This window comes from Octopus bimaculoides, chromosome 26 (assembly GCF_046866305.1).
Source record: "Octopus bimaculoides isolate indiv1 chromosome 26, ASM4686630v1, whole genome shotgun sequence".
Classification (NCBI taxonomy): Eukaryota; Metazoa; Mollusca; class Cephalopoda; order Octopoda; family Octopodidae; genus Octopus; species Octopus bimaculoides.
Genome location: NC_142953.1, coordinates 23,267,108 through 23,294,855, shown reverse-complemented (window position 1 = coordinate 23,294,855; position 27,748 = coordinate 23,267,108). Strand labels below are relative to the sequence as shown.

The 27,748-nt window shown below is 37.1% G+C and overlaps 2 protein-coding genes across 4 annotated transcripts in view; one reads left to right on the top strand and one right to left on the bottom strand.

Moving 5' to 3' along the window:
* LOC106879708 (dnaJ homolog subfamily C member 11) overlaps positions 1–27,145 on the top strand; it is a 68,092-nt gene extending 40,947 nt beyond the window's left edge. The window contains exons 8-18 of one of the 3 annotated variants that reach the window (XM_089342963.1): positions 2,507–2,571; positions 4,045–4,166; positions 5,121–5,203; positions 5,684–5,800; positions 6,054–6,209; positions 7,632–7,701; positions 9,175–9,284; positions 11,069–11,162; positions 11,831–11,960; positions 20,941–20,973; positions 24,310–25,842. In XM_089342963.1, the coding sequence (XP_089199089.1) occupies positions 2,507–2,571; positions 4,045–4,166; positions 5,121–5,203; positions 5,684–5,800; positions 6,054–6,209; positions 7,632–7,701; positions 9,175–9,284; positions 11,069–11,162; positions 11,831–11,960; positions 20,941–20,973; positions 24,310–24,332 (1,003 nt within the window). In that variant the 3' untranslated portion in view covers positions 24,333–25,842. Of the gene's footprint in view, positions 1–2,506; positions 2,572–4,044; positions 4,167–5,120; positions 5,204–5,683; positions 5,801–6,053; positions 6,210–7,631; positions 7,702–9,174; positions 9,285–11,068; positions 11,163–11,830; positions 11,961–15,387; positions 16,193–20,940; positions 20,974–24,309 lie in introns of those variants that run through there. The other 2 variants (XM_014929380.3, XM_089342964.1) reach the window with 2 other exon arrangements.
* LOC106879709 (ciliogenesis and planar polarity effector 2) lies at positions 22,625–27,145 on the bottom strand. Its single transcript, XM_089342965.1, has 5 exons — positions 27,022–27,145; positions 25,876–26,028; positions 25,525–25,649; positions 24,012–24,148; positions 22,625–23,016 (listed from the first exon to the last, which is right to left on the bottom strand). Exons 1-5 carry the CDS (start codon positions 27,131–27,133, stop codon positions 22,770–22,772), a joined length of 774 nt encoding a protein of 257 aa, XP_089199091.1. The 5' UTR covers positions 27,134–27,145; the 3' UTR covers positions 22,625–22,769.
* Positions 27,146–27,748: the final 603 nt, after the last annotated feature.

The window sequence follows — 27,748 nt, the reverse complement described above, 5'->3', positions numbered from 1 at the left end:
ATTAAGTTATAGAAGAGAAACATTTGTAGCTGTACTACTGGTTCTGTGGAGGATGAGATGTATCTTTTACTTGCCTCGTTCATTAGGCCATGGCCATGCTAGAGCATTTGCCTTGAACTATTTTTAGTCAGATCAATCAGCCACAGTACTTTTTCTTTTTAAAGCCTAGTATTTATTCTATTGGCCTGTTATGCTGAACCACTAAGTTATAGGGGTTTAAAACACACCAACACAGGTTGTCAAGCAGTGGTGGGGGATGGGGAATACATACATACATATATATATATATATATATATATATATGAGCCAGCCGTTGCCAGTACCGCCTGACTGGCTCCCGTAGGATTTTCGAGCGAGATCGTTGCCAGTGCCCCTGGACTGGCTTGTGCGGGTGGCACATTAAAGACACCATTTCGAGCGTGGCCGTTTTCGTGCGGGTGACACGTAAAAGCACCCACTACACTCTCTGAGTGGTTGGCGTTAGGAAGGGCATCCAGCTGTAGAAACTCTGCCAAATCAGACTGGAGCCTGGTGTTGCCATTCGGTTTCACCAGTCCTCAGTCAAATCGTCCAACCCATGCTAGCATGGAAAGCGGACGTTAAACGATGATGAAGATGATGATGATGATGATATATATATATATATATATATATATATATATACACACACACATACAATGGGCTTCTCTGAGCTTCCATCTACCACATCGACTCAAGACTTTGGTTGGCTCGAAGGTATAACGAAAGACACTTGCCCATGTTGCCACATAGTGGGACTGAACCTGGAAACATGTGCTTGGGAAGCACACTTCTTACCACACATCCACACCTGTGCCTATATGTAGTTCAGAGGTGTACAAAGATGGGGCATCACCATTGTCCATTCTCTGGCATCATTTTAATAATGATAGTCGTTTTGCTAAACTCTTTGTTATTATCAAAATCAATTAAAACAAAAGCATTGTATTTCAACAGAAATATGGAAACAAAAGCGTTAAGACCAGTTCTGTGTGGGAACTTTTCTATGCTGATCATGTTATTCTCATAGTAGACTCTGTGAATAAGTTAAGAGAAGAAATTCCTGATATAGAAGCAAAGACAGGAATCATAAAACTACAGAGTAAATCTAGCAAAAGTTCTTAGTTTGTGGGACAAGACCTGTTACCATTGCTGTTTCTTCATCATCATCATCATCATCATCGTCATTTAATGTCTGCTTTCCATGCTGGCATGGGTTGGACGGTTTGACTGAGGACTGGAATGCCGAGAGGCTGCACCAGGCTCCAATCTGATCTGGCAAGGTTTCTACAGCTAGATGCCCTTCCTAACGCAAACCACTCCAAGAATGGGTGCTTTTTATGTACCACAGGCATGGAAGCCAGTTAGATGGCACTGGCATCAACCACGCTCGAATGGCGCTTTTTACATGCCACAAGCATGGGGGCCAGTTAGGTGGCACTGTCATCAGCCTCGACTATGATTTCACTTGGTTCAAAATAAATATAAGTTTGGTGCCCCCTTTTGTTAAGTAGGTTGATATTTTAAGAAGTTAACCCTTTAGCATTTACATTATTCTATCAAAAGTAATCCTTATTTATTCACCGTATTTTGAATTAATCCTGCATTATCTCATAGCTTTAATATTTCAAATATGTGATTATTTATTTTTATAATGACAATGTAGGGGAGGTTTGAGAAGCTATATCTGGTCATCATCATCATCATCGTTTAACGTCCGCTTTCCATGCTAGCATGGGTTGGACGATTTGACTGAGGACTGGTGAAACCGGATGGCAACACCAGGCTCCAGTCTGATTTGGCAGAGTTTCTACAGCTGGATGCCCTTCCTAACGCCAACCACTCAGAGAGTGTAGTGGGTGCTTTTACGTGTCACCCGCACGAAAACGGCCACGCTCGAAATGGTGTCTTTTATGTGCCACCCGCACAAGCCAGTCCAGGGGCACTGGCAACGATCTCGCTCGAAAATCCTACAGGAGCCAGTCAGGCGGTACTGGCAACGGCCACGCTCAAAATGGTGCATCTCATGTGCCAACCGCACAAGAACCAGTCCAGGGGCACTGGCAACGATCTTACTTGGCTTGCCGGGTCTTCTCACGCACAGCCCATTTCCAAAGGTCTCGGTCCGTAGTCATCGCCTCAGTGAGGCCCAATGTACGAAGGTCTTGCCTCACCACCTCAGCCCAGCTCTTCCTGGGCCTACCTCTTCCACGGGTTCCCTCAACTGTTAGGGTGTGGCACTTTTTCACGCAGCTATCCTCCTCCATTCTCACCACATGTCCATACCAGCGCAATCGTCTCTCTTGCACGCCACAACTGATGCTTCTAATGTTCAGCTTTTCTCTCAAGATACTTACACTCTGACGGGTATTCACATTGACATTACACATCCAACATAAAACAGTTAAAATATTTTGGCCAGATATGGCCAGTTTAAATGCCAAAGAATTAAAGAACGCATATGACATGTATTATTTCTGGATTTTAGGTATGGTACTGTTGGCACTGGTCTTTCAATGACATCTAGGGGTTTACGGCCTGGTTTCTCTTCAAGTAAGTCATAAATTTTAATGTCTAATTAGTTTTCTATATTGTTGTTGTTAATTACAGATCAACCCTGATTCAGTGAGCCTACAATCAACTCATTCCAACCATGACCCTATCATATGCTGGGAGGGATGTTGGACTATAATATTTGATATGTTCTTTTCTAAAATAGTAGTGTATTATTTGAGGGATATGTGGCTATTACTTCTAGCATGCCAGCAACCATGGCAAAGCAATGTTACATGCTTTGTTTGTGAATTATGTGGAACTGTGTATGTGTATGTATACACACACATGTATGCAAACATTCTGCGTGCTGGTATTTACGATACTAAATTAACTTTTGTTTTCACTTTTAAACATACATTACATACATATATATATATATATATATATATATATATATTACATCATATGTAAACAAACTTAAGTTTGTTTTTGAAGCGCTGAAATGTATAGTAGTACAAGTAGAAAAATATATTTTTCAACGTGTAAATACTGATATAACAGTTTAGCTTGATGGTAGAGCACTTGACCGGAAATCAAAGGGATGTGAGTTGGATTCTCATGACTGGTTGCTGACAGATTTTTCTGGTCTGTAAGGGATATCATCCCGTATATACTGTTATATCAGTATTTATGCGTTGAAAAATATATTTTTCTACTTGTACTACTAATGTATATAATTTTTTTTCATGTTGAGTTGCAGTAGAAACAATTTAACATTAAACTTGCAGAATTAATAGTTTTGTCGAGTATTTCTGATACTTTTACAAGAAGATGAGTGACAGTGACTTCAAAGTTTCAAGCAGGCAAAGGCCAGCAGACTAGACCTTCGAAGTCACTATCACCCACTTGTAAAATTATAATATTTTATCTTTTACTTGTTTCATGCTGGGGCACCTCCTTGAAGTATTTCTCATCAAATGAATCAACCATAGTACATTTTTTAAGCCTTGTATTTATTCTGTTGGTCTCTTTTGCCAAACCACTAAGTTACGGGGACATATACACTCCCACACCAGATGTGATGAAGGCTTGTAAAATGCACCCAGTACACTCTGTAATGTGGTTGGCATTAAGAAAGGCATCCAGCCGTAGAAACCGTGCAAATCAGCCATCTGGAAATAGGGCAGCTCTCTGGCTTGCCAGTTCTTGTCAAACTGTCCAACCCATACCAGCATAGAAAACAGACATTAAATTATGATGATGATGATGGCATATACGATGTGCTTCTTTCAATTTCCATCTATCAAATCTATTCAAAGCTTTAGTCTGTTCAGAGCTGTAGTATAAGACACTTGCTCATGGTACCGCACCTATACCTATATATATATATGTATGTGTATGTATATATAAATTTTTAGTGAAACTGTTTTGAAACCAATTGAACTCTTTTCTTCCACCCAACAATATTTATTGCTTTCTGTGATGCATCGATATTTAGTGTAGTAACTGTATTTTCTGGTTGTTTTGTAGTGATTGTATCACAGTTTGGCAATGTCCAAGGACGACTGGTCTGGTCAGCTGGAATGACGACGGCTATGAGTACCATCATAGTTTATGATTCATTAAAAAGACATGCAGTATTTACGGTTCAGGTTTGTAATGAATGACATTCTTTCATTTCACGGGAGGTTAAATGTAGGCTGTTGTGAACACTTACATCGTTTGTTGTAGGTTTCATTATTGTAGGTACCAATCACTGGTATGTGGCATTTATGATGCTGGGAGTAACACGGGTGTATCAGGATAAGTCAGGCAGAATAAATATTACAGGGGTATTTTTGTTAAATGCACCTGTTTATTAGTTTGTCTCACTGCTGTGTATAGCTTCTGCACTATCATGTGTGCATGTCTGAAAAAAGACTCCATTGTGTGTGTGCGTGTATTTTATATTCTAATGTAAAACTCCTTTTAATATCTATTCCCCGAAAAGTGGTGAACTGACAGAATCATTAGCATGCTGAGCAAAATGCTTGGCAGCATTTCATCTGTCTTTACATTCTGAATTCAAATTCCACCGAGGTCAACTTTTCCTTTCATCCTTTCAGGATCGATAAATAAGGACCAGTTGAGCACCGGGGTTGATGTAATCAACTGACTTCCTCCCCTGAAATTGCTGGCCTTGTGCCAAAATTTGACACCAGTATTTACTCACTAAGTTTTATATTGAGGCATAAGTCGAATTGATGTTCTCATCTTGGTTGTTACTTTCACCGTGTTTCAGTTGTCGTATGCTCCAGCCCTCCTCAGGTGTCTTGTGTTAAATTTGGCTGTTGAAGAAGGCCGGTTCATACAGCAGCCGAAACATGTGTAAGCAACAATCAGTTTGATTAATATAGAATTTTAAAGAATGTCATGTTTCAGTCCCTTGACCATTTGACTATGGGTAAATAAATGCCCAAAATCAAAGTGGACAACACCACTTTCTATCTTTTGTTCACTCTGAAAACAATTGATGCAATAAAAGAGTAGGTCTTTCATTGTTTCTGATGGAAACTAAGATATCCTGAAATGTTCTCTGTTTCTATTGTTTGGTTTTTCCTTTCTAGATTGGAATTCCAAATAGTTTTGTTTCATTAAGTTACACGCACAAATTTCAAGAAGATGATGCTCGTGTGCGAGGTGCAGTAAGGTCAGTATTATCTCTTTCGCAAATAATTAAATGGCTTTTGTTCATTCATTTGATATCTTTTTTAGTCCATGGTAACATGGACTATAGAACATGTCTGGAAATTTTGCCATAAAGGAGGCACACAAGCAGACTGTAAACTAGATAATTTGTTTTGAAGAAATTACCTTTCTCTATTTCATAGGCTGTTAGTTTTAGCATTTCAAGTAATGGTATAGAGCATTGGTTCCCAACCGTTTTAATATCTGGGTCAGATCCAAAACCTGAATTTTGGGGGGAAGACTGTCAAGGGCTGCCATAAGGATGCTTGAGGACTGCATGTGGCCCTGGGAGCTGCCTTTGAAAACTGCTGGTATACAGACTCAGTGACTTGTGTTTGTCAATATGATGTATGAAGAGTTTGTGGCATGTGTAAAACCCTGCCTTTAACGTGGTTGTAGTTTATCGTTTTTTTTTTTTTGTTGTTTCTTTTTTCTTGAACAGAGTTGGTGTATTTAGTACAATCTTAGAATGTGGTGTTGAGAAAAAGATCACCGAATACAGTACATTAGGAGCGACAATGTTGGTGGGTGTTCCAACAGGAGTAACTCTTCGAATAAAGTAGGTGGCATGCAAATTACTCTTTCTCTCTTTCTCACAGTCTCTTGCTCCCTCTGTCACACTCTCATAGACACACACTCCTCTTTTTTCCTTTTTGTCTCTCTTTCTTTCACTCCCACACTCTTCACTCTCTCACCCCTCATCCTCTCTCTGATATCCTGATTTACAATCATTTCTATTTTGTTTTTACCAAAATGTCTTACATTGCAAAACAGATTTAATATTTTTTTCTTTCCTTGTCTTTTTCTACCAGATTAAGTCGTGGCCGCCAGACGTTCCTCTTCCCCATCCACCTATCCGACCATTTAATGCCCAGCGCCATCTTTTATGGAACTGCTGTCCCTTTTATGTTATACCATGCTGTGAAAATTCTTATCATCAAACCATATCTACAGGAGCAGAAGAAAAGGTCAGATTATTTCTTTTAAAGGAAACGCTTTATTCCATAATAATAATAATAGTAGTAGTAGTAGTAGTAGTCACCTTTGTTGTCTCTCCAGCACCTGTACCAGTGCCACGAAAAAAGCATTTATGCTGGCACTATGTAAAAAAGCACCTGTGCCGGCACCACATAAATAGCACCTGTACTGGTGCCATGTAAAAACCACACATTCTAGTGTCTCAGAAAATCCACTCATGCTGGTGCTACATAGAAAGCATCCATGCTGGCACCATGTAGAAAGCTTTGGTGCTTGTGCTGGCACCAGGTAAAAGACACCTGTGCTGGTGCAACACAGAAAGACAACCATGCTGGCACCACATAGGAAGCAGATGTGCTGGTGCCACATAGAAAGCACCCATGCCAACACCACTTAAAAAGTACTGGTGCTGGCGCCACATAAAAAGTACTTTTGCTGGCCCCATGTAAAAAGCACCCAGTACACTCTGTGGAGTGGTTGGCATTAGGAACGGCATCCAGCTGTAGAAACCAAGCCAAAACAGATGACTGGAGCTTGGTGCAGCTCTGTAGCCTTGCCAGTTCCAGTCAAACTGTCCAACCCATGCCAGCATAGAAAACGGAAATTAAATGATGATGATAATGATGAAGATTGACAAACAATCATAAATGGTGTTTTACCCATGATTTTCCTTTTTCTTCACTTTCGTGTTTTATCAAACATTGTGTATTGCAGATACCATTATCCAATATGTCCTTTCCTTTCTAAGACTGTAGATGTTGAAAATTTTAAGAATATCTAGCTCCTGTTTCTTGAAGGACACTAATGTTGTTTTGTCCTAGTTCAGCCTTAATAGAACAAAAACTTGATCAAAGATGTTCCGATGGTGACCATCCCATCTTATTTCTGTATCTAGGACTACATTGTCCTATATGTCCTTTTTTAAGATAATAGGAAGTAATCTGGCTGCTATTTCCATATAGAGGCTTGTTTGTTTTTTGATAGGTTTGAGTGTGACAGTCAGTGTAAAGTTGGGGTGAGTCCCCCATCAAGCAATCTCACTGCTTACATTTGATTCCCAATTATTGTTTCACTGCAGTTATACTGTTCAGACACTTGGGAAAAGTGTGATAGTCACAACTCTTATAATCAACCTCTTGTTAGCTCTTCCTTTTCATGAAAAAAGGGCTATTTATATACACATATCATCATCATCATCATTTGACATCCACTTAGGAAGGGCATTGAGCCACAGAAGCCATGATATATATAGACACACACAAACGCACAGCATTTGATGAGCTGGATGTATCCTATACACTCATGTGGGTCTGAGTCAAACTGATATTAAAAATATATGTGATTCCTACCAAATGTGTTGAGTGCTACTTTTAATGTTTCTTTTGATGTTTCTTTTGATTTCTGCATTTCAGAGATATTGAGAAGAAACAAGAAGAGAACAGTGAAATTATCCACAAGAAGAAGATGGAAGCTGAAGCTGCAGTGAGTTTAATGATGTTTGTTTGTTGTTGTTGTTGTCTGATTTGGACGACCTTTGTCTCAAGAAATTGGGGGCAAAATGTTGAGGAACGATTTACTGATACAACCTATTAGATACATTGGGTCTGAGATTGTGCAGAGTGACAGTCTAAAGCAGTGCTTCTCCATCAAGATCCACATGCCACAAGGGGTTCAATATAAGATTCTGTTGTTGAAATTTATGCACAAAAATTCAATACACAAAATACCTTAACAATTTTTGCTCTATAATTCCTAATAATATCGAATTGTAAAAATATGATAGGCTATTTTTAGACACTGAACAGCTGTGGAGGTCCAGTAGATTAAAATAGAAATCAAAAGGGATCCATAGACTACAGAATGGTTGAGGATGATGCTGTTGTAACTCACTGCCATTCTGATGGTAAGATCCTCATCCTGATCCTTATTGTTTTAACATCTATTTTTCTATGCTTGCATTGGTCAGATGAAACTTTTGTTAAAGCAGATATTTCTTCAGCTGTTGCCAACCCTCACATGTTTCCAAGCAATATAATATTATTTCTCCTCCTCTGTCAAACAACAAACAGCTCAGACCTACTTTCACAGAGGATTGTAAACAAATGACACTGTTTTTATGAACAGTGGCTTTAGTTTACAATCAGCATACACAAGGGAAGACAGACACTGATATCTGTGCCATCTATACATTAAATCTCTCAAATGGCACAAAGCCACACACCCTCAATACTACCCTCCCCCCTCCAAGTTAAAGGGGTTTTTGTCTTGCAAGGTATTTGGTGACCATGTCAGTGCTGGTGACACATAAAAAACAAATAAGCTGGTGCCACATAAAAGGCACCCAGTACACTCAATAAGCTGGTTGACATTAGGGAGGGCATCCAGCAGTAGAAACCATGCCAAAACAGACAATCCAACCCAATATTTACCTGCTGTTATTTATAGCTTTATGTGATGTGCTTCAAGAGCCATTATTCCCCCAAAGAATTACATGTGTGTATGTATATGTGTGTATATATATATATATATATATATATATAATTTAAAGAAAAACCACTATTAAATAATTCAACAAAGAATTCGACTCACACCCCCCAGAAAACAAATACATCACAAAAACGTTATTCAAAAAATCAATAAAATACAAAAAGAATAACTAGTATATGATTTATTAGTTATTCTTTGTGTATTTTATTGGTTTTTTGAATAAGGTTTTTGTGATGTATTTGTTTTCTGGAGGGTGTGAGTTGAATTCTTTGTTGAATTATTTAATAGTGGTTTTTCTTTAAATTATATACATATATTTTATATTGAGAAATTTGATTTAGTATTGCTAAATTAAATTTTTCCCTGTAGGTTTTGGAATTTATTCCCTAATATTATATATATATATATATATATATATATATATATATATATAGTGGTGAAATTCAACTGCTATTATTGTGTTTTCAGATCCATTTGATGCAAGAAACAGTTCAAAGGGTAATAAAGGAAGAAAATGAGAAATCTGGTCTGCTGATTGTGAAAGCTCTTTATGGGAAACTGTCAGAAAAGTCACAAGAGTAAGATATCCATTTTGATTTGTTTCAGTACAACTTATCATCATACCCTTCGTCTTCAGATCTGCTGGTGAGATACAAGAGAAAATGTCTGTTAGAAGCTAATCCTGTCATATCTTATAAACCTTCATATGTATCTGTGTTTTATACATGTGTTGATAATAAGTGTCCAAACTATGCTAGCATGAGTTAGATGAATACTTATTATTAAAGCATTCTTTTACAACTGGATGCTTTGCCTGTCACCCACACTTACATGTTTTTCAAGTGAGCGTTTCTTTTTTTTTTAATTCCACTTGATTTTGAAAACAAAACCAACATGATGATTTGTAAACAGGGAAATAAGCTGACATTCAGTCAGTTATGACAACAAAGAGTGTTCCTGCATGTGAAATTTAAGTGCAAGTGGCTGAGCACTCCACAGACACGTGTACCCTTAATGTAGTTCTCAGGGAGGTTTAGCATGATAGAGTGTGACAAGGCTGGCCCCTTTGAATTACAGGTACAACTCATTTTTGCCTGCTGAGTGGACTGGAGCAATATGAAATAAAGTGTCTTGCTCAAGGACACAACACTTTGTCCAGAATTCTGAGCTGGACACACTAACCGCAAAGCCATGTGCCTCCACAACGGACGTGAATGAATGAGTGAGTGAGTGTATAGGCCATGTGTGTTTGTTATACATGTTTAATATTTTACATTGTAATAATTGATCTATGATACACTGTTGTGAATAACACCCATCTTTAGATCCTCTAATATCTTCTGCAACAGTGTTACACAACAGCTACTACAAACAGTGGACAATCTACTATAGTCCAATGTGTTAAGCTTTAATATTTCATTTTATCTGAAATATATCTTGATAGAGAAACCATACCAAAGGTGACATTGGAATTTGATGCAGCCCTGCAGCTCCCAGTCAAACTGTCCTACCCATGCTCACATGGAAAGTGACCATCAAATGATGATGATGATAAAAGTGGGCTGGAAGAAACTTTACTGTTTAATATCAGATATTACATGCACCCTTGATAACTTATATGTACCCCCTAGTACCGTGTATTACATGTACTCCCAGTTGTATCGACCAGACTACTGGATGTTGTTATATGCCATTCATTACTATACACTTATTATTCTTTCTAGTTTGTGTCCTCCTATTCCATCTTGGACCAAATTGCTTCACTAAATTATCTTCCCATCATCATGAAGGCCTTCCAAGTGAACTCTTCCAGTCTTTTGGATATCACTCGGCAACTGCACTGACCAACCTTTTGACATGTTGGGTTCAGCTTTTGGTATTCTGTGACCACATCATTCACTTTGCTCCATTCTCGTATTATTTCATTATAAACTCTCGCAATGATACTCCTAACATGGACCTTTCCATGGCCCTTTGGGTCATAGCAACTCATATTCTTCCCTCTTTATAGTAGCCTACATCTCACTTTTGTATAAGAGCACAGATTGGACAGTGTTGTTGAAGAATCTGGCATGTACAGTCTTGTCCAGCTTTGCTTCAACATATCCTTTATTGAGGTAAACACCTTCCACCCTACCCTTCTTCCCCTTGAAATGTCAGCATATATTCTCTGTGTGCCCCAAGTACATGTACACTTTTACCTCCTTGATTTCATTGCTTCCTGCTCCCTAATTTCATGTATTATATGTACCCTAATTTAAATCTTGATTTTTTTTTTTTTTCATATGTACATTTTAACTTTGACAAGAATTCATTGGTGAGTTCTCAGTTTGCTCATAGCATGATTCTTTTTGTCTTGTAGTGGGTTTGTTGATGGTAAATACATCGATGTTGCTGTGCCACTTCAGTGCCTTATCAAGAATTCTTCGTTATTAATTCCTGAAAAGAATAGCAAGGTAAGAATCAGGATTTTCACATTTGGGGAAACTGGAGTAAAAGGAGTTACACACACACACACACAAACGCATTGGGAATGGCATTCAGCTGTAGAAACCATGTCAAAGCAGATGACAGAGCTTGACTGGCTGAATTCTCTGGACTGACGGCTCTTGTCAAACTGTCCAACCCATGCCAGCATGGAAAACAGACATTAAATCATGATGATGAAGAAAGTTACACATCTCTCTTTGTTTCACGGGGGCCTAACTCTTTTACTCGTTTCAGTGTTTTGTCTGCGACCATGCTGGGGCACAATCTTTCAAAGGATTTGTGATTGATTATATTGATGCCTGTACTTGTCTGATCCTTATTTTATTTTTACGCTATTCAGCAGATGGCTAAGTCCTCCTTGATATAAAGGGACGTAACTGCATACCAGAAATATCTCGTATTTTCGTCAGTGCACTGATGCATGTGCACACACACACACACTGTTTAGAAATAGAAACAAGAGAAAGCGTACTCAATGCATGGGATTGAGTTCATTTATTTTACACAAGTTGATGAATCACTCTATCATTACTGAAAATGCTTCATATGCCATAGTGCAATAACTGAAACTAAAAAAAGAATAGCAGAACATATATATATATATATATATTCAGATTTGATCTTTATATTTCAGACTGGAATCTTAGGGTTCTATGATCCCTGTTTAGGAGAAGAAAAGAGTTTATATATCAGATATAAATTCCGAAATAAACTACACCATGTAACTTTAGGAGATTGTGAACCTCTGAAAATACCTCTAAAAAGTAAGTTCCAACTTTGCAAATGAAATATATTCTCTGTGTTATTATACTTTTAAAGATACAAGTACCAAGGATTATGTTGTTTTACTATTACTAATTAAATTATCCAGTTTATCAAATGGTTTAAGCTATTTTTTGATCAATTAGTTAACCCTTTGCCTGTCCAAAGCATTTTCATAAATTTCTCCTGAATAGTAATACATACTTGTTTTCAGAGTTAGTTATTGTTTCATACTTTTTGTCTAACATAAAGTTTTCCTTTAATAAGTCCAAAGTTGCTGTGTTAATTGAAAAGCAATTGGAAATGCATATCATATATAATGCATGGACGCCAGAGAAATGTATCCCATGTATCATGTGATATACAGGACAGGCAAATGGATAAGAAACCTGTGTCTGTACCAGTCAACGAGGGGTTTTGCATGCTAGAAATCGCAACCAAATCTCTCTTCCCTATCTTAACACTTTGCCTGTCTAAAGTATTTCTATAAGTTTGTCCTAAACATCCAAGCTTGTCTTCAGACTTCTGGTTAATCCTTGTTTCATATGTTCTGAGTTACATGAAGCTTTCATTTTGTAAGTCCCAAGTTGCTCTGGCAGTTGGAAAAAATTAGGAACACGTACTGTATATGATGCATGGACACCAGGGAAATAAGTCCTGTGTTATTACATATGATTCACAAGACAGGCAAAGGGTTATGCTATTTGTTTTAATCAAATGTAAGAGGTTATTGCACCAAACAGTTCAACAAATGAGAAACTCAAAACTTACAGCATTCTTAGGCAAGGTGCATCGTTTTTTTTTTTCTTGTTTCAGTTGACCTAACTAAAAGCCAGTTTGAATTCTATTTCCCAATGAGAAGCACCACCCAAAATATGCAAATATCAATTTTGTGACAATTCTCCCAGTAATGTTGGTCTGTTAAAAATCAAGTTAAATAATAAAATGTAAAATAGTAACTTCTGACATAGGTAAAACGCCACGAGTTAGCCAAAGTGGTGTGCAGTCTGTATATTATTGCTACTCATTTTATTAAGCCTGGGGATATGAACAAGCAAAGTAAAGAATTTGAATCTACAAAGTAACATTTTATAACTAACCATATTTCTGACCACAAAATGCAAGATTGGTCTTTAAATGTTATATAAATATATATCATCATCATCATCATCGTTTAACGTCCGCTTTCCATGCTAGCGTGGGTTGGACGATTTGACTGAGGACTGGTGAAACCGGATGGCAACACCAGGCTCCAGTCTAATTTGGCAGAGTTTCTACAGCTGGATGCCCTTCCTAACGCCAACCACTCAGAGAGTGTAGTGGGTGCTTTTACGTGTCACCCGCACAAAAACGGCCAGTCCAGGGGCACTGGCAACGATCTCGCTCGAAAATCCTACGGGAGCCAGTCAGGCGGTACTGGCAACGGCCACGCTCAAAATGGTGCATCTCATGTGCCACCCGCACAAGAACCAGTCCAGGGGCACTGGCAACGATCTTACTTGGCTTGCCGGGTCTTCTCACGCACAGCACATTTCCAAAGGTCTCGGTCAGTAGTCATCGCCTCGGTGAGGCCCAATGTACGAAGGTCTTGCCTCACCACCTCAGCCCAGGTCTTCCTGGGCCTACCTCTTCCACGGGTTCCCTCAACTGCTAGGGTGTGGCACTTTTTCACACACCTATCCTCTTGCACACCACAACTGATGCTTCTAATGTTCAGCTTTTCTCTCAAGATACTTACACTCTGACGGGTATATATATATATATATATATATATATATATATATATATATATATATCAATGATAATGATATGACAACAAAAGAATGAATGAAACCTCGATATTATGTAAATAGAGGAATTTATCTATAAATATAATATGTGACAATTAGTTGGTTGTCATAATAAAGCTCAGAGTTTCGGATGCCGGGGCTGAAGTCTTCTCCAGCATCTCATCAGTTATTAAGGCAACTGATGAGATGTCGGAGCAGACTTCAGCCCCAGCATCCGAAACTCTGAGATTTATTATGACAACCAACTAATTGTCACATATTATATATATATGACAAATTAAAAGCAGCACTAGTAATATAAACAGTATAGTTCGCATATGCACATTGTTTTGTTTGTTTGCCATATTTGCTGCAGGGTAGCACTTAGGAAAAACTCCCTATTAATGCTGGGTGTTAAAACATCTGAATGTCACACACACACACGTGACAAGCTTCTTTCAGTTTCCGTCTACCAAATCCACTCACAAGGCTTTGGTTGGCCCAAGGCTATAGGTGTCATACAGTGGGACTGAACCCAAAACCATGTTGTTTAGAAGCATGCTTCTTACCCCACAGCCACGCCTGTGCCTATTAAGAAGATTCTACATTCCCATTTCATGGATCAAACCCAGGCTGCCTGGTGAACACCAGATCACTGGTTTCCACCTGGGGTCCATATAAGATTTTGATCTTAAAGTTGATGTGCAATAAATTGGTTACATCTCTACAATACAGTAATCCATCAACTATCGCAGGTGTTACTTTCCAAAACCCCCTGCAATAGGTGAAAACCTGTAAAGCAGAAACAATACTGTATTTTTTTTTAATTTTTATAATTTATATATATTTATTTTATCATAAATGCAAAACAACACTATGGAGGAATCAACATAAGCTTATCCCTTTCGTTACTGTATTTCTGTTGAGATGCTCTTTGTTTCTTTCAATTACTTTTAAAATAACAAAGAATTTAGTAAAATAACTTAGTTATAATTAAGCTAGTGTTAGGAACATAAACTGTGACTAAGGTTTGTAGGAAGGTTTTAATTCAGAACTTATGAAAACAAGACATTTGTACTACAGAGCCAGAAGCGGTTTCAGCTGGGTTGGTATTGAAAGGGTTAAGAATTGTTTCTCTATTCTATATTTTAATCCTTTTGTTACCCTATTTCTGTTGAGATGCTCTGTGTTTCTTTCAATTACTTTAAATATAACAAAGAACTTAGTAAAATAACTTAGTTATCATTATGCTAGTGTTAGGAACATAAATTGTGACTAAGGTTTGGTGGAAGATTTGAATTCAGAACTTATGAAAACAAGTCATTTGTACTCAAAGTCAGGTTTCAACCGGTTTGGTAACGAAAGGGTTGAATAATAAACTGCAATAGGTGAACCGTGATATGGCGAGAGATTACTGTACGCAAAATATTTCAACAGTTTGTTTTGTCTTTATTCAATTCCTAATAATATTTAATTATAACAATATAATAGGGTTTTTTTAAGCACCAAATGACTAGGAGGGGTCCAACTGAGTAAATTAGGAATCAAAGAAGTCCATAAGATAAAAAAATGTTTGAGAAACACTGCACTTGACCGATAAAGCATTTTCTGTCAAATTTAGGTTTTAAATTTAATAATTTTTATTTTGTTATATTTTCAGAACACATTATCAAAGATAACGATGTTAATGGCAAAAGTGGGAAATCTTGACAGTAATGGCCCTCTAGAAAGAATGGATTGGTTGTTTTGTTTTTTTTATATATATATATTTTGGTTTTAGTAATGTTTTTTTTCCCTCTGTCTCCACTAAAACTGATCTCAAGTTTGGAAGTAGGGAACATCAACATTACTTTAGAACTTTAATAATGTTGCCGAGAAACAAAATATCTGACTTCTGCAACACCACCACCAACAACAACAATCAACAATCAACAGTATTCTGGAGTTGTTCACTTCACCTCGATCGTAGCCCAGAATCTTTTCCCACCCACCCACCCTTCTCACCTCTCTCCATTTTTTTTTTTTTTTTTTATTCTCTGAGATTGACTCAAAAAGAAAAGAATACCAATAACCAACCATATAATCCCCTGATAGTATCAACAGACAATCCTTAACAAAATGGATACTGCTGCTGCCCCTCCGTTTCTACTGCTGAGCTGGTGGCTGGTCAGTCACACTCTTGGTTTATTTTTCACTGCATAAAATAAACACAGTTTTCGGTCACTTAGTCGGTCACTTTACCAGCGCAGCCCCTACATAAGCCCTGGCAACCTTCCAGACCATTCCATTACCTCCTCCTCCACCTCACACTCCATAATTTAATCTTAGACAAAAAAAAAATAACAATAGACAGAAAAAAAAATGTAAAAAAAAAAGAAGCTGTGTTTGCTTCCAACAAATCCCTCCCTTGTTCCTGTAGGTTAATCCATGGAGACACTGAAATAAAAGACAATTTCATATTGAAATGTGCATGTGTGTATATATATACATATATATATTTGGAAGTGCAGTAGTTGATGTAGACGAGAATATGGGGGCAGACACTTGCAAAATGTCCATAATCTTTGGACAGGTGGGGGTGGATCTGAAAAAGTTATTTAAATAGGTTCAACATTGTTAGTTATTTATTATTATTATTATTATTATTGTGGTGAGCTGGCAGAATTGTTAGCATGCTGGATGAAATGCTTAGCAGCATTTTGTCCAGCTTTAGGTCCTGAGTTCAAATTCCACCATGGTTGATTTTGCTTTTCATCTTTTCGGGGTTGATGAAATAAGTCGCCGCCTTAACAAATAGTAATAATCCTTTCTGTTGTAGGCACAAAGCCCGTAATTTTGAGGGATGGTGTAAGTCAGTAACATTGACCCTGGTACTTCATCATCATCATCATCATCATCATTTAGCATCCGTTGTCCATGCTAGCACGGGCTGGTCACACCGTCCAACCCATACCAGCATGCAACAGACATTAAATGAAGTACCAGTCAAGTACTGGGGGGGTCAATGTTATCGACTTACACCCTCCCCCAAAATTTCAGGCCTAGTGCCTATAATACAAAGGATTATTATTATGATTATTAAGACACCGAGCTGGCAGACTCGTTAGCACACCAGGCAAAAATGCTTAGCAGTATATCTTCCAACTTTACGTTCTGAGTTCAAATTCTGCCAAAGCCGACTTTACTTTTCATCTTTTAGGGGTCAATAGAATAAGTACCAGTCACATACTGGGGTCAATGTAATTGACTACCCCCTTCCATCAAAATTGCTGGGCCTTGTGCCAAAAATTTGAAACCATTGTTATTATTATTATTATTATTATTATTATTATTATTATTATTATTATTATTATTATTATTATTATTATTATGGCAGCAAGCTGGCAGAATTGTTAGCACAATGGATGAAATGCTTAGTGGTATTTCACCCGTTGCTACGTGAGTTCAAATTCCACTCAGGTGAACTTTGCCTTTCATCCTTTTGGGGTCAATAAATTAAGTCCCAGTTGCATACTGAGGTCGATGTAATCGACTATGCCCCTCCCCCAAAGTTTTAGGCCTTGTACCTATAGTAGAAAGGATTATTATTATTATTACTTTATAGCTTATGTTTCATATCTTTTGGATGACCCCGAATGATCTTCCTAAAGAGCAGTGGTTGTCTTTTGCACTTTCTCCTAAGCAACCTGTGCTTTGAGCTTTTTTAAATAAAACTTCAGTTTTTTTCCTTCAGTAGATATAAAAAGCAATAGTCAAAATTTATATCGGATTACACAACAGTTTGAGGGAACAAATGTAGCTCGTTAAAACAAAGAAAAAAGATTTTAAATAATCATAAATAATTAAGAGTTGACCTGCCACAACTTAAACCTAACATTAACAACATTATAAATCTCACCAGTTATGGATGACGTATAAAGGTTATGGACACTACCTTTTCCTCTAGACTCAGTAAATAAAAGAAAACATTACACAATCTTCAATTCACTTTGAATATTTATTTATTTAACAGGATTTTTTTTAATTGAATCTATTTTCATCAATTTTCTGAAGTTGATGAAAGCAGATTTAATTAGCAAACACATTTGTTTATTTGGGGAACAAAATATGTGTGGACAACACCTACCTGAATGCGTTCTGATCTCCTTGTTTGTGCCCGACCAAATTCTTTGATAGTCATTCTACTTTCGCTACCAATTGTCAGTGCTGCCCACTGATGAAATTTCCCTTCTTCCTCGTGGAAACACACAACAAAAACCAAAAAATTATCAAAGTAGTTTGGCCCTGTTAATATTCTAACCCTTTTCTTTCCCTATTTTTAATGAAATACACAGCCCCCCCCCCCACCCCCACCTTCCTATGTTTTAATTAGCATTGAAAGCAATCAAGAATTTGGAAGGATTTGAATGAGCCAATGTTGAAGATATAACTTATCGAAATTTCTTACATAACATTGTGATAGGTTTTCATTTAAAATAGGAGGTTGTATATCTTAAAAAGGGGACTCTCTCAGGTGGGATGGTATCAAAAGGGCCAAAGCATTTTATTCTAGGTGCTTCCTTTGAAATAAAGTGTTTATGTTTTCCTTAAAGAACACTGCTTTTTTTTTTTAATAGAGTTATATATCTCTGTGTGTGTGTGTGTGACAAAATGTCAGATATAAGATACATATTATTTTTATCTGACGTAAAGTATATACTATTTTTAGAACTGAACCTTGTTGAAAACATCTGTATAAAACTAGAATCGTTAAAGCAATCTCCCCGAGACCAACTGTGTCTCATTGTTTTATCACCTGACAACTGTTACATATCTTTTCTTTCCCCTCAGAATCTCAAATATTTTTGTGGGGAAATAACCAGCAATAAGAATAATTTATTTTGGGGATAATCCCTGCAACTTGTCTTCTGGACAAAACAAAAACAAAAAATCTTTAAATGAAATATTGACTTCCTATTAATTATTTTCTATAACATCTGAAATGTTTCCATAAAGAATGGGTAGTAGGTTGGTAGAACTGATAAAAGAAGGGACTAAACACCTTGTGGTATTTCATTTCTCCCTGTATATTTTGAGTATTAATCTCATCAGGACTCATTTAAAGAAATACTAGCCAAGTATTAGAGTTGATAGATTTATTGAACTGTTTTCTCTTCCACATGTAGCCTTGTGCCTCACTTAGAAACCAGTATTTCGTTAAAGACATACTACCCTGTTAATTATTGTATTAATTGCAAGTGCAATTTAATAATTATTGTTTTTAAAAAATCAATTACTCTCAGAGATGGTTCAATATTCAGCTGATGTTTTATAGATTTTTTATTTTTATTTTGTTGCTAATATTTATGTCTTGAATAAATTATAATTTAATATTCATCTGTTATATCTCTGAAAAGGTCTCACAAATTTATACTAAATCTCTCTGCCAAAGATTGTGATCAAAACACAAATAAACAACTTATTAAATTGTCTTTTAAAACTCTATCTTAACCATTAGCTTCTGTTTGGCAGTTATCAACTAATTAGTATTATTACATTAGTTAATTGATATATTTCACCAGCTTCAATCAATTTGGTTTGTTATGCTATCAGAAATTTAATGAAACTTCTCTATGTATCTCAATTAGTGCTGTAGAATAATATGAATTTGTTATCCTTTGCATTTAGTTGCTTGACTCTGTTGGATGGTGAATTAAGGAAGGGCCATTTAACATCAGTTTTTGTTAATTATTAACCAGACACCATTATCAGTATTCCTTTTGCTTACACATCAAATAAAATATTTATTTTCTAAACTGTTTTCATACGTCTACTTTAGTCTCTGTGTGTGTGTTTAGTTCCATCTCAGTTACTTTATAATTTATCTTTATAGTGTTATAATCTCTCTTTTGCTGATAACCTATACTTAATTAATTTCAAATCAATCAAGATTTTTTTTTCCTCTTAGTTCAGTGGACATTTTTGGTATCTTTTGCAAGAATATTATTCTGATGAAGAAGATAAAACATAAAAAAATATGAAATCTTGAAACAGTTTTTTTTTTGTTATATTTCCTTTCTCAATTTTGATGATAGTTTCACACATACGTGTGTGTGTACATACATACATATGTATATATATTTTGTTTTTGTATTTGGTTTGCCAGATTCTGTATGTGAATTTGTGTGTTGAAGCATATTTTATTGTGTCTGGGGAGAGTCATTCTCTTTTAGTGCCTTATTATTTAACAAACCAGTTTGATTTCCACTCATTTATTTATTTTTTCTAAAATTTTCATTGCATCGTTGACTCTCAATTAACTAAATTAATAATACTAATTAGTTGATTCTGGCAAACAGACTAGAATCAATGACTATTGAAGAGGTTGCAAGACGCAATGAAAATTTTAGAAAAAATGAGTCGAAATCAAACCAGTGAGTGCATTAAGTAATAAGATGCTAAAAAGGAATGACTCTCCCCAGACACAAAATATATGTATGTACAAACCACCTTGGTAATGCTTGTCCATGCGGTGGAGTTCCACCCCATCAGCCTTCTTTCCCCACCTACATTTTATCTCCAACACCAACTGGTGCCATGTAAAAGCTCTTGGCATTAGGATGGGCATCCAGCTGTGGAACCATGCCAAAGCAAACAATGGTGCCTGGGACAGTCTCTGGCCCTGCAAGCTCCATGTCAAACCGTCCAACCCATGCCAGCATGGAACACTGATGTTATGATGGTGATGAGGATGATATAATACAACTCCCAGCTTGTTTTGAAAGAAATTTGGCTGATTCCTTGAGCAATTGATTTGATTTAGTTTCAGCTCATGAGCTGTGGCCATGCTAGTTTCTTTGTTCTCTCAAAAAAAATGACATCCTTGTTTATACAGAAAAAAAATAATTAATTTAAAAACAAAAAGTCTTTATGTAAAACACAGCATAATTCAAAATGCCTGAAATGTGTACTTCATAGATAAATCTACAGTTTATTTATTTGACCATCTTAGCTGTGAAAACTGTAGATGATAGGTAAACCTCATAGTATTCTCTTAACTTTTTGGTTACCTTATTTCTGTTGAAATACAATTTCTTTACATTATTTACATTTGACAGATATTTATCCTCATCTTGTTTGTTAACACGTTTTGGCTGAAATACCCTCCAGCCTTTATCAGGTGTCTTGGGGAAATTTCGAACCTAACGTATTTTTTTATGTTATTATTATTCAGGTCACTGCTTGGAATCGAACTTGGAATCTTGGGGTTAGTAGCCCATGTTCTTAACCACTACGCCATATTTATTTAATTAGGTTAATCTTGAAAATAATGAGGAATTTAATAAAATAACTTTGACATTATTATGCTGGTGCTTTGAACATCTGAAATTTTGACGGAAGGTTTAAATCATTCCAGCTTTTTTGTTACCATGTTTCTTTCTGGTGAAATCCACTTCCTTTGTTTCAATTAATTTTGAAAATAATGAATTTAGTAAAATAATTTTGTCATTTTTAAGCTGGTGTTTCAACATAAGCTAGTATAAACCAGCTTCACAACCACATGGTTCTGGGTTCAGTCCCATTGCATGGCACTTTGGGAAAAAGTCCTAGAGTTGATTTGTTCAACTAAAACCCTTCAAGGCAGTGCTCCAGCATGGCTTGCAGTCAAAAAGACTGAAACAAGTAAAAGAATAAAGTTTTGATAGAAGATTATAAATTAGATCACTTTGGAACTGAAAGTTTGTATCATGGAACCAGGGTCAGTCTTAGGTGGGTTGGGATCAAAATAATTAAGGTAAAAAAAAATATTAATATTTTTTAAAATTTATTTCATGATTCAGAAGTGAGTAAATATTTACAAAGTCAACTGGATTTGAAGTTTGATCTTTTGAATTTGCTATTTGGAATGTGATTGATTGGGATCACTAGTCTGTCATCATCGTCATCATTTAATGTCTGCTTTCCATGCTGGCATTGGTTGGATGATTTGACTTGCCAGTCCTCACTCAAACCGTCCAACTCATGCCAGCATGGAAAGCAGACGTTAAATGATGACGATGACGAGAGACCACTAATCCATAAATTTATGAAAGAAAAAGTTGTCTCAAAAATAAAGGACACCAAAAGGCCCCTGCTTTTGTCTCATCCCAGGTCAGCCTTTATTCGACAGAATTACGATCCAAGGAGTTGAACCCGTGTCCATCTCATCTCTATTTCATGTTGCAGCCAGAATATCAATATATGTGTGTGCGTCTCTTTTAGATAATAAAGCCTAGTTTAAGGAAGAATTGGCTGTTATTTCTAGAACATCAACTTTGTGAAGGCTCCTTTGTTGGTGATTGTAGTAAAGAGAGTACATAAGGCATTGGGTATATCATAATAGATGCAGGCATGGCTATGTGGTTAAGGAGTTTGCTTCCCAACCATGTGGTCTCGGGTTCAGTTCCTCTGAATGATCATTTTGGCACTTGTCCTCTGCTATAGCCCTTAGTTAGCCAAAGCTTTCATAATGGATTTGGTAGACTGAAACTGAAAGCAGCCCATTTTGTATGTATGCATGTGTGTGTATGTTTCCTCATCTTAATATGGCATGGTTGTCGTAAATGAGTTTCACTGTCATACAAGCAGGGTTGTTCATTTCCAATTTTCCATGAAAATGTCCATCCGTGGGGAAATATCAACTGGCTTGGAAACAGGTGATGGGTGGCAATAGGAAGCACATCCAGCCCTAAAAATCTGCCTTGATTTCTGATCCATACAAGCATAGAAAAATGAATGTAAAATGATGATGACAGTGCAATGCTAACATTTTGTTAGTCAATTGTTGTGGAAGGATTCTGACCACCCCTCAAGTGACTAAAAGGTGGACTGACTCATTGTTATAAAACAAAAAACTCTGAGCGATTAGCAGTTCAGTGTGAGCCTTTCATACAGAGCATTGAGTCTCGTGTAATAGTAATGTGTTTTGTATATACAATCTTTCCTTTTGCTTCATTATATTCTGTATCCAATACAAGGATACAAACCCAACAAATACCAGAACAAAAAATACTTCTCGGTTCCTTAAAATACAATTTCCTGGGCAGATTCCATGTCTACTTTAGGTTTTGAACCTTTGGCTGCAAGACTTAAATCTCTTGCCCACAGATATTCACAAATTGTAGTCAACACTAATTCAATAGAAGGCACTGATCCCCTTTCCTGAGTGGTGTCTGTTAAATTCTGAATCTTCAAAACTGGGATTTCCCAATTTTGTTCAAAATTCTCAATATCTCTTTGAGTGATTTCGCTCTCATCGAATTTATCAAATCTGGAAGGTGTCAAGGAATACATAAAATGTCAAGTTTTTAATATCACCAACAGTTAATGATGTATGAATGAAGCTTATTCTAGCTGTCATCAGCTGAGATAATCTCTCTTACTCTCTCTGCACAAGAATGTCAGTTTGTCACAATATAATGGAAAACCTCTTAGCCCCTTGTGGAGTATAGGGCCGATTTCCATGGCGTATGTGTTCTCTGCTAGCTGGATGGAACACCAGTCCATCGCAGCTTTTTTTTTTTTTACTCAAGAAAGAGTGAGAGAAAGCTGGGGCGAAAGAGTACAACAGGGGTTGCCACCACCCCCTGCCGGAGCCTCGTGGAGCTTTTAGGTGTTTTTGCTCAATAAACACACATAACGCCCAGTCTCGGAATCGAAACTGCGATCCTCCGACCGCGAGTCCGCTGCCCTAACCACTGGGCCATTGCGCCTCCACTGTCACAATATAAACTCGTAATATAATTGTCAATTACACAAGCCTCTATTCCTTAACCCTTTTAATATTAAGATTTCTGTCAAATCTAAAGCTGATTTATTTACATTGTTTTTAATTAATCATGTATCATTTCGTAGCTTTGAGTTTTCAATGATGTGATTGTATATATTTTTAGAATGACATTGTAGGGTAGGTGTGAGAAGCTGGATCTTGCTGGCTTGAACATAAAACAGGTAGAATAATATTTGGATTAGATATGGCCAGTTTAAATCAATATGCTGTTGATGTAACCCACTTCCCCTCCCCTCAAAAACTGGTGGCCCTGTGCCATAATTTGAAGCCAATATTATTAAAGGCTGTGAACTGGCAGGTCAAACTTAATAAATAGCGGCTTCCTCATTGGCTCAAGCTATGTGCTACACTTTACCATGGTACCTATTTATCAGTAAAAGGAGTGAACATTTGACAAGTGTTTTTACTGAAGAGCCAGTCACTTGCCTCTCTATTCATGTCACTCACTAATGATACTAATTCATTGAAAAGGATATTTGGTTCCAACAGCAATGCGGCAGATGTCATCACCAAGTTCTGTGAATCGACAGATCATCTGAGAGAGGTCATCAAAACTACTTTTGTCAACGAGTGAGAAGAGGAACATCACACAGTCGATGCCATCCTTGCAGGCCTGTAACAGATTAGCCACAAAAAGTGAAGCACTAAAATTATCTATAATAATAATAATAATGATAGTAATGAAATTCTGTTTGTCATAGCATGTGTTTGAGTGTTATGCCTTAACTTTGAAATGAATATCAAAAACATCTTTCAAATCTTTTAACATTATAGGTGCAGCAGTGGCTGTGTGGTAAGTCACTTGCTTAACAGCCACCTAGGTGCAGGAATAAGAAGCTTGCTTACCAATCACATGGTTCCAGGTTCAGTCCCACTGCGTGGCACCTTCGGCAAGTATCTTCTACTAAAGCCTCAGGTTGACCAAAGCCTTTTGAGAAGATTTGGTAAACGGAAACTGAAAGAAGCCCATCATTTACATATGCATTTATATGTGTGTCTGTGTTTGTCACCCCACCATCACTTGACAACCGATGCTGGTGTGTTTACTAAGTCCTAGGATTGATTTGTTCAACTAAAGGTGGTGCTCCAGCATGGCCACAGTCAAATGACTGAAACAAGTAAAAGAATAACAAACCTAGTTTGGGTGTTCTGCTTTAAACAACTTTACAGAACAAAACTGAAGACACAATTGAAACATTTATTAAAGGTTGTAAGGTGACGAGCGTGCCAGTTCCCATCAAACTGTCCAGCACGGAAAACAGATGTATGATGATGATATTTAAACACAAACAGAAGACGGCAACATAGCAGCCATTAAGGAGTGCAATAAAATACCTTGTGGGGCTAATAAAAATAAACTACCTTCACCCAACCAACCACAATCCTGGTTCCTCAGTCTCCATTCACTTCTACTCACTTCATACCTTGACAGTCCACCCTGACACCTCATCACCCCTATTTTTATTTTTTCCCAGCTCCAGCCCCAGTCACTCTCACCCTCTCTTAAAATGTGAGTAGTCATGTGACCGTAACCCCTCAGTACCAAGAAATCTGATATGTTCTGGGCCTCTTCTTTCTCATTTTAACCCCTCGTTTCCAGTAGAAAGCCTCCTCCCTCTCTACTGTAGCCCCACTCAGCTGAAGGCGATCTCAGTGTTGCAAGCTGCATGGTTACCTCATTAGTGTTGGTGACACATAAAAAGCCCCCACTGCACACTATAAAATGGTTGGTTTTAGGAAGGGCATGCCAAAGGAGACATTGGAAGCTGATGTAGTCCTTGGACCTGATGAATCCTTTCAAACTGTCTAACCCCTACCAGCATGGATCACAGACATTAAATGATGATGAAGACTGGAAAAATTGTTGGTGTGTCGGACAAGCTGCCTTGCAGTGTTTGTTTTATCTCTTTTTACGCCCCACAGCCCTTCCCACCCCTCTGACTAAGCAGTAAAAGAAATAGACTAAAAAATTTTTAAAGTAGAACTGACCGGAAGGATGTGGTCAAACTTCTTTGCTGCCATTTCTCCACTTTCCCAGAAATTTAGATTAAATAACACAACTTTGTTTAATTGGCGTATACGGGCGGGCCAGTAATTCCGGAACACTTCAATGCCTGTTTAATAATAATAATAATGCTGATAAAGATGATGATGATGACAACATAAGGAACTTTAACAGAGACAGACATTTTCAGTCTTAGCTACATTGTATCTGAACTCTTTAGATTACGATTGGAATGTAATCAGTAAAATGTAATGCTTATTAAAATAATAATAACAATAATAAACAAGTGTAAATAAATTCTTTATGGCATCACAAACGAATGTAATGATTTTTACCTGTTGTTTCGTAGTGGTTCTCTGGAATAGGATGTCCTGTAAGATTAGCTGCAGTAGCCGTTTTTCCAACTCCAGTTTTACCAACCAACAATATTTTATATTCAACTTCCTTGACAGAAACTGTCTTTGGCAGATTTGGCTGTTCCAGTAAACCTTTGTAAGAGACAATAGACAAAAACATATTCCACAGAGAATAATCCAATATTTTGGGGATTAATCATTTCATGACCATATTTCTGATGAGATACATTTATTAATCATCATCATCATCATTTATCGTTTGTGTTCCATACTGGCATGGGTTGGATGGTTTAACAGGATCCAATGGATCTAAGGACTACATTGTACTCTAGTGTCAGTTTTGGTAAGGATTCTATGGCTAGATGCCCTTCCTAATGTCAACCACTTTACAGCGTGGACTGGGTAGGTTTTTTTTTCCATCCCACTGGCACTGCTGAGGTCACCATACAGCTCACAAGGTTTCAAAACCCAAGAAGTGGGGGAGACAGTAGCTTTATACTAAGACAGTGGTTTTCAGCTGGGGTCCACACAAACAAAATAATAAATTGGGGATCCATTGTAGCATTTTAAGGGTCCTTGAAAGGTTTTAATCTAAGTGTATCTTTTGCAAGAAACCAGTTTTTTTTATCTCATTTTATATAGTTCAGCCTACACGAGTGAGTAAATAACAAAATAGGAATCTTGAAAGAAATATCTTTAGAATTAGTTTTTAAACATTGAATGGTTATAGGGGTCCACCAGAATAAAATTGTAATCAGAGGAGTCCATAGGTAAAAGATGGTTGAGAGCCAGTGTGCTAAGAAATGAGTGAAGTGGGTGGAGCAGAGCAGGTTCTTGTAGAGGAGCTAAATGGCTTCTCGCATTTGGCACAGAGAGAGAGAGAGAGAGAGAATGAATCCTCTCTTTACAGCTAATTCTGATTCATTCTCATTGTATATGTGTTTTAATTAATTCTGAAAGGATATTAAAAGCTGTTACAACCAAAATTCTTCAATTAAAAATCTGATATAATCCGCAAAAAACCAACACACCGGATCCCCTAAAAGATATCAAACCAAAGCCCCTAAGAGCCTGTGTATGAAACCCCCAAAAGGTGATGCACCCATCCCCTAAAAGGCTACTTACCAAAGACCTTCCGAGACCCATCAGCATGTTGTAGTGAGAATAATATTTCCAAACCAATCTTTGATTGGTACCATTTGAAATCAAGTAAAGACCCAGTCTTCAACATCTTCATTTATTAACAGAACTGTAATAGAAAAAGATGATTGGTTATTAATGAGAATAAAATAATTAAAATACATTTTCTAATTACAATGGAGGATGCTCGTTAGGAGAGATAGGAAAGAAACTGGGGTTGGATCATCGCTGAAAAGGTTAGAAATGACACAGAGGTTCAAATCTTCTTAGATGCTAGATTTAGTCCATTGTCCAGTTTAACACCATCGCCTGGTCTTTGAGCGTCTTTAGAGGAATCCATTCAGGTCAGCCTGGGAGTACAGAACAACAACAACCAAGCTACATATTTTATCAACTTTTGAGGGGTGAAAGATAAAAATTAATTTGGGAGAAATTTAAACTCTGAACATGGACATGTATCATCATCCTCATTTTATGTCCATGTTGACAAAGACTAAGATGATTCAACAGGATCCAATTAATCAGAAGACCATGTCTCACTCACATCTCAGCTTTGACTATTTCTACAGCTGAATGCCTTTCCTAACACTAGCCACTGTACAATATAATGGATGAATTTTCTTCATGGCATCAACACTACAGAGGTTACCTAGCCCCCAGCAACACTAGAGTCCTCACACCTCTGCATTGTCTCTACTTGATACACCAACCG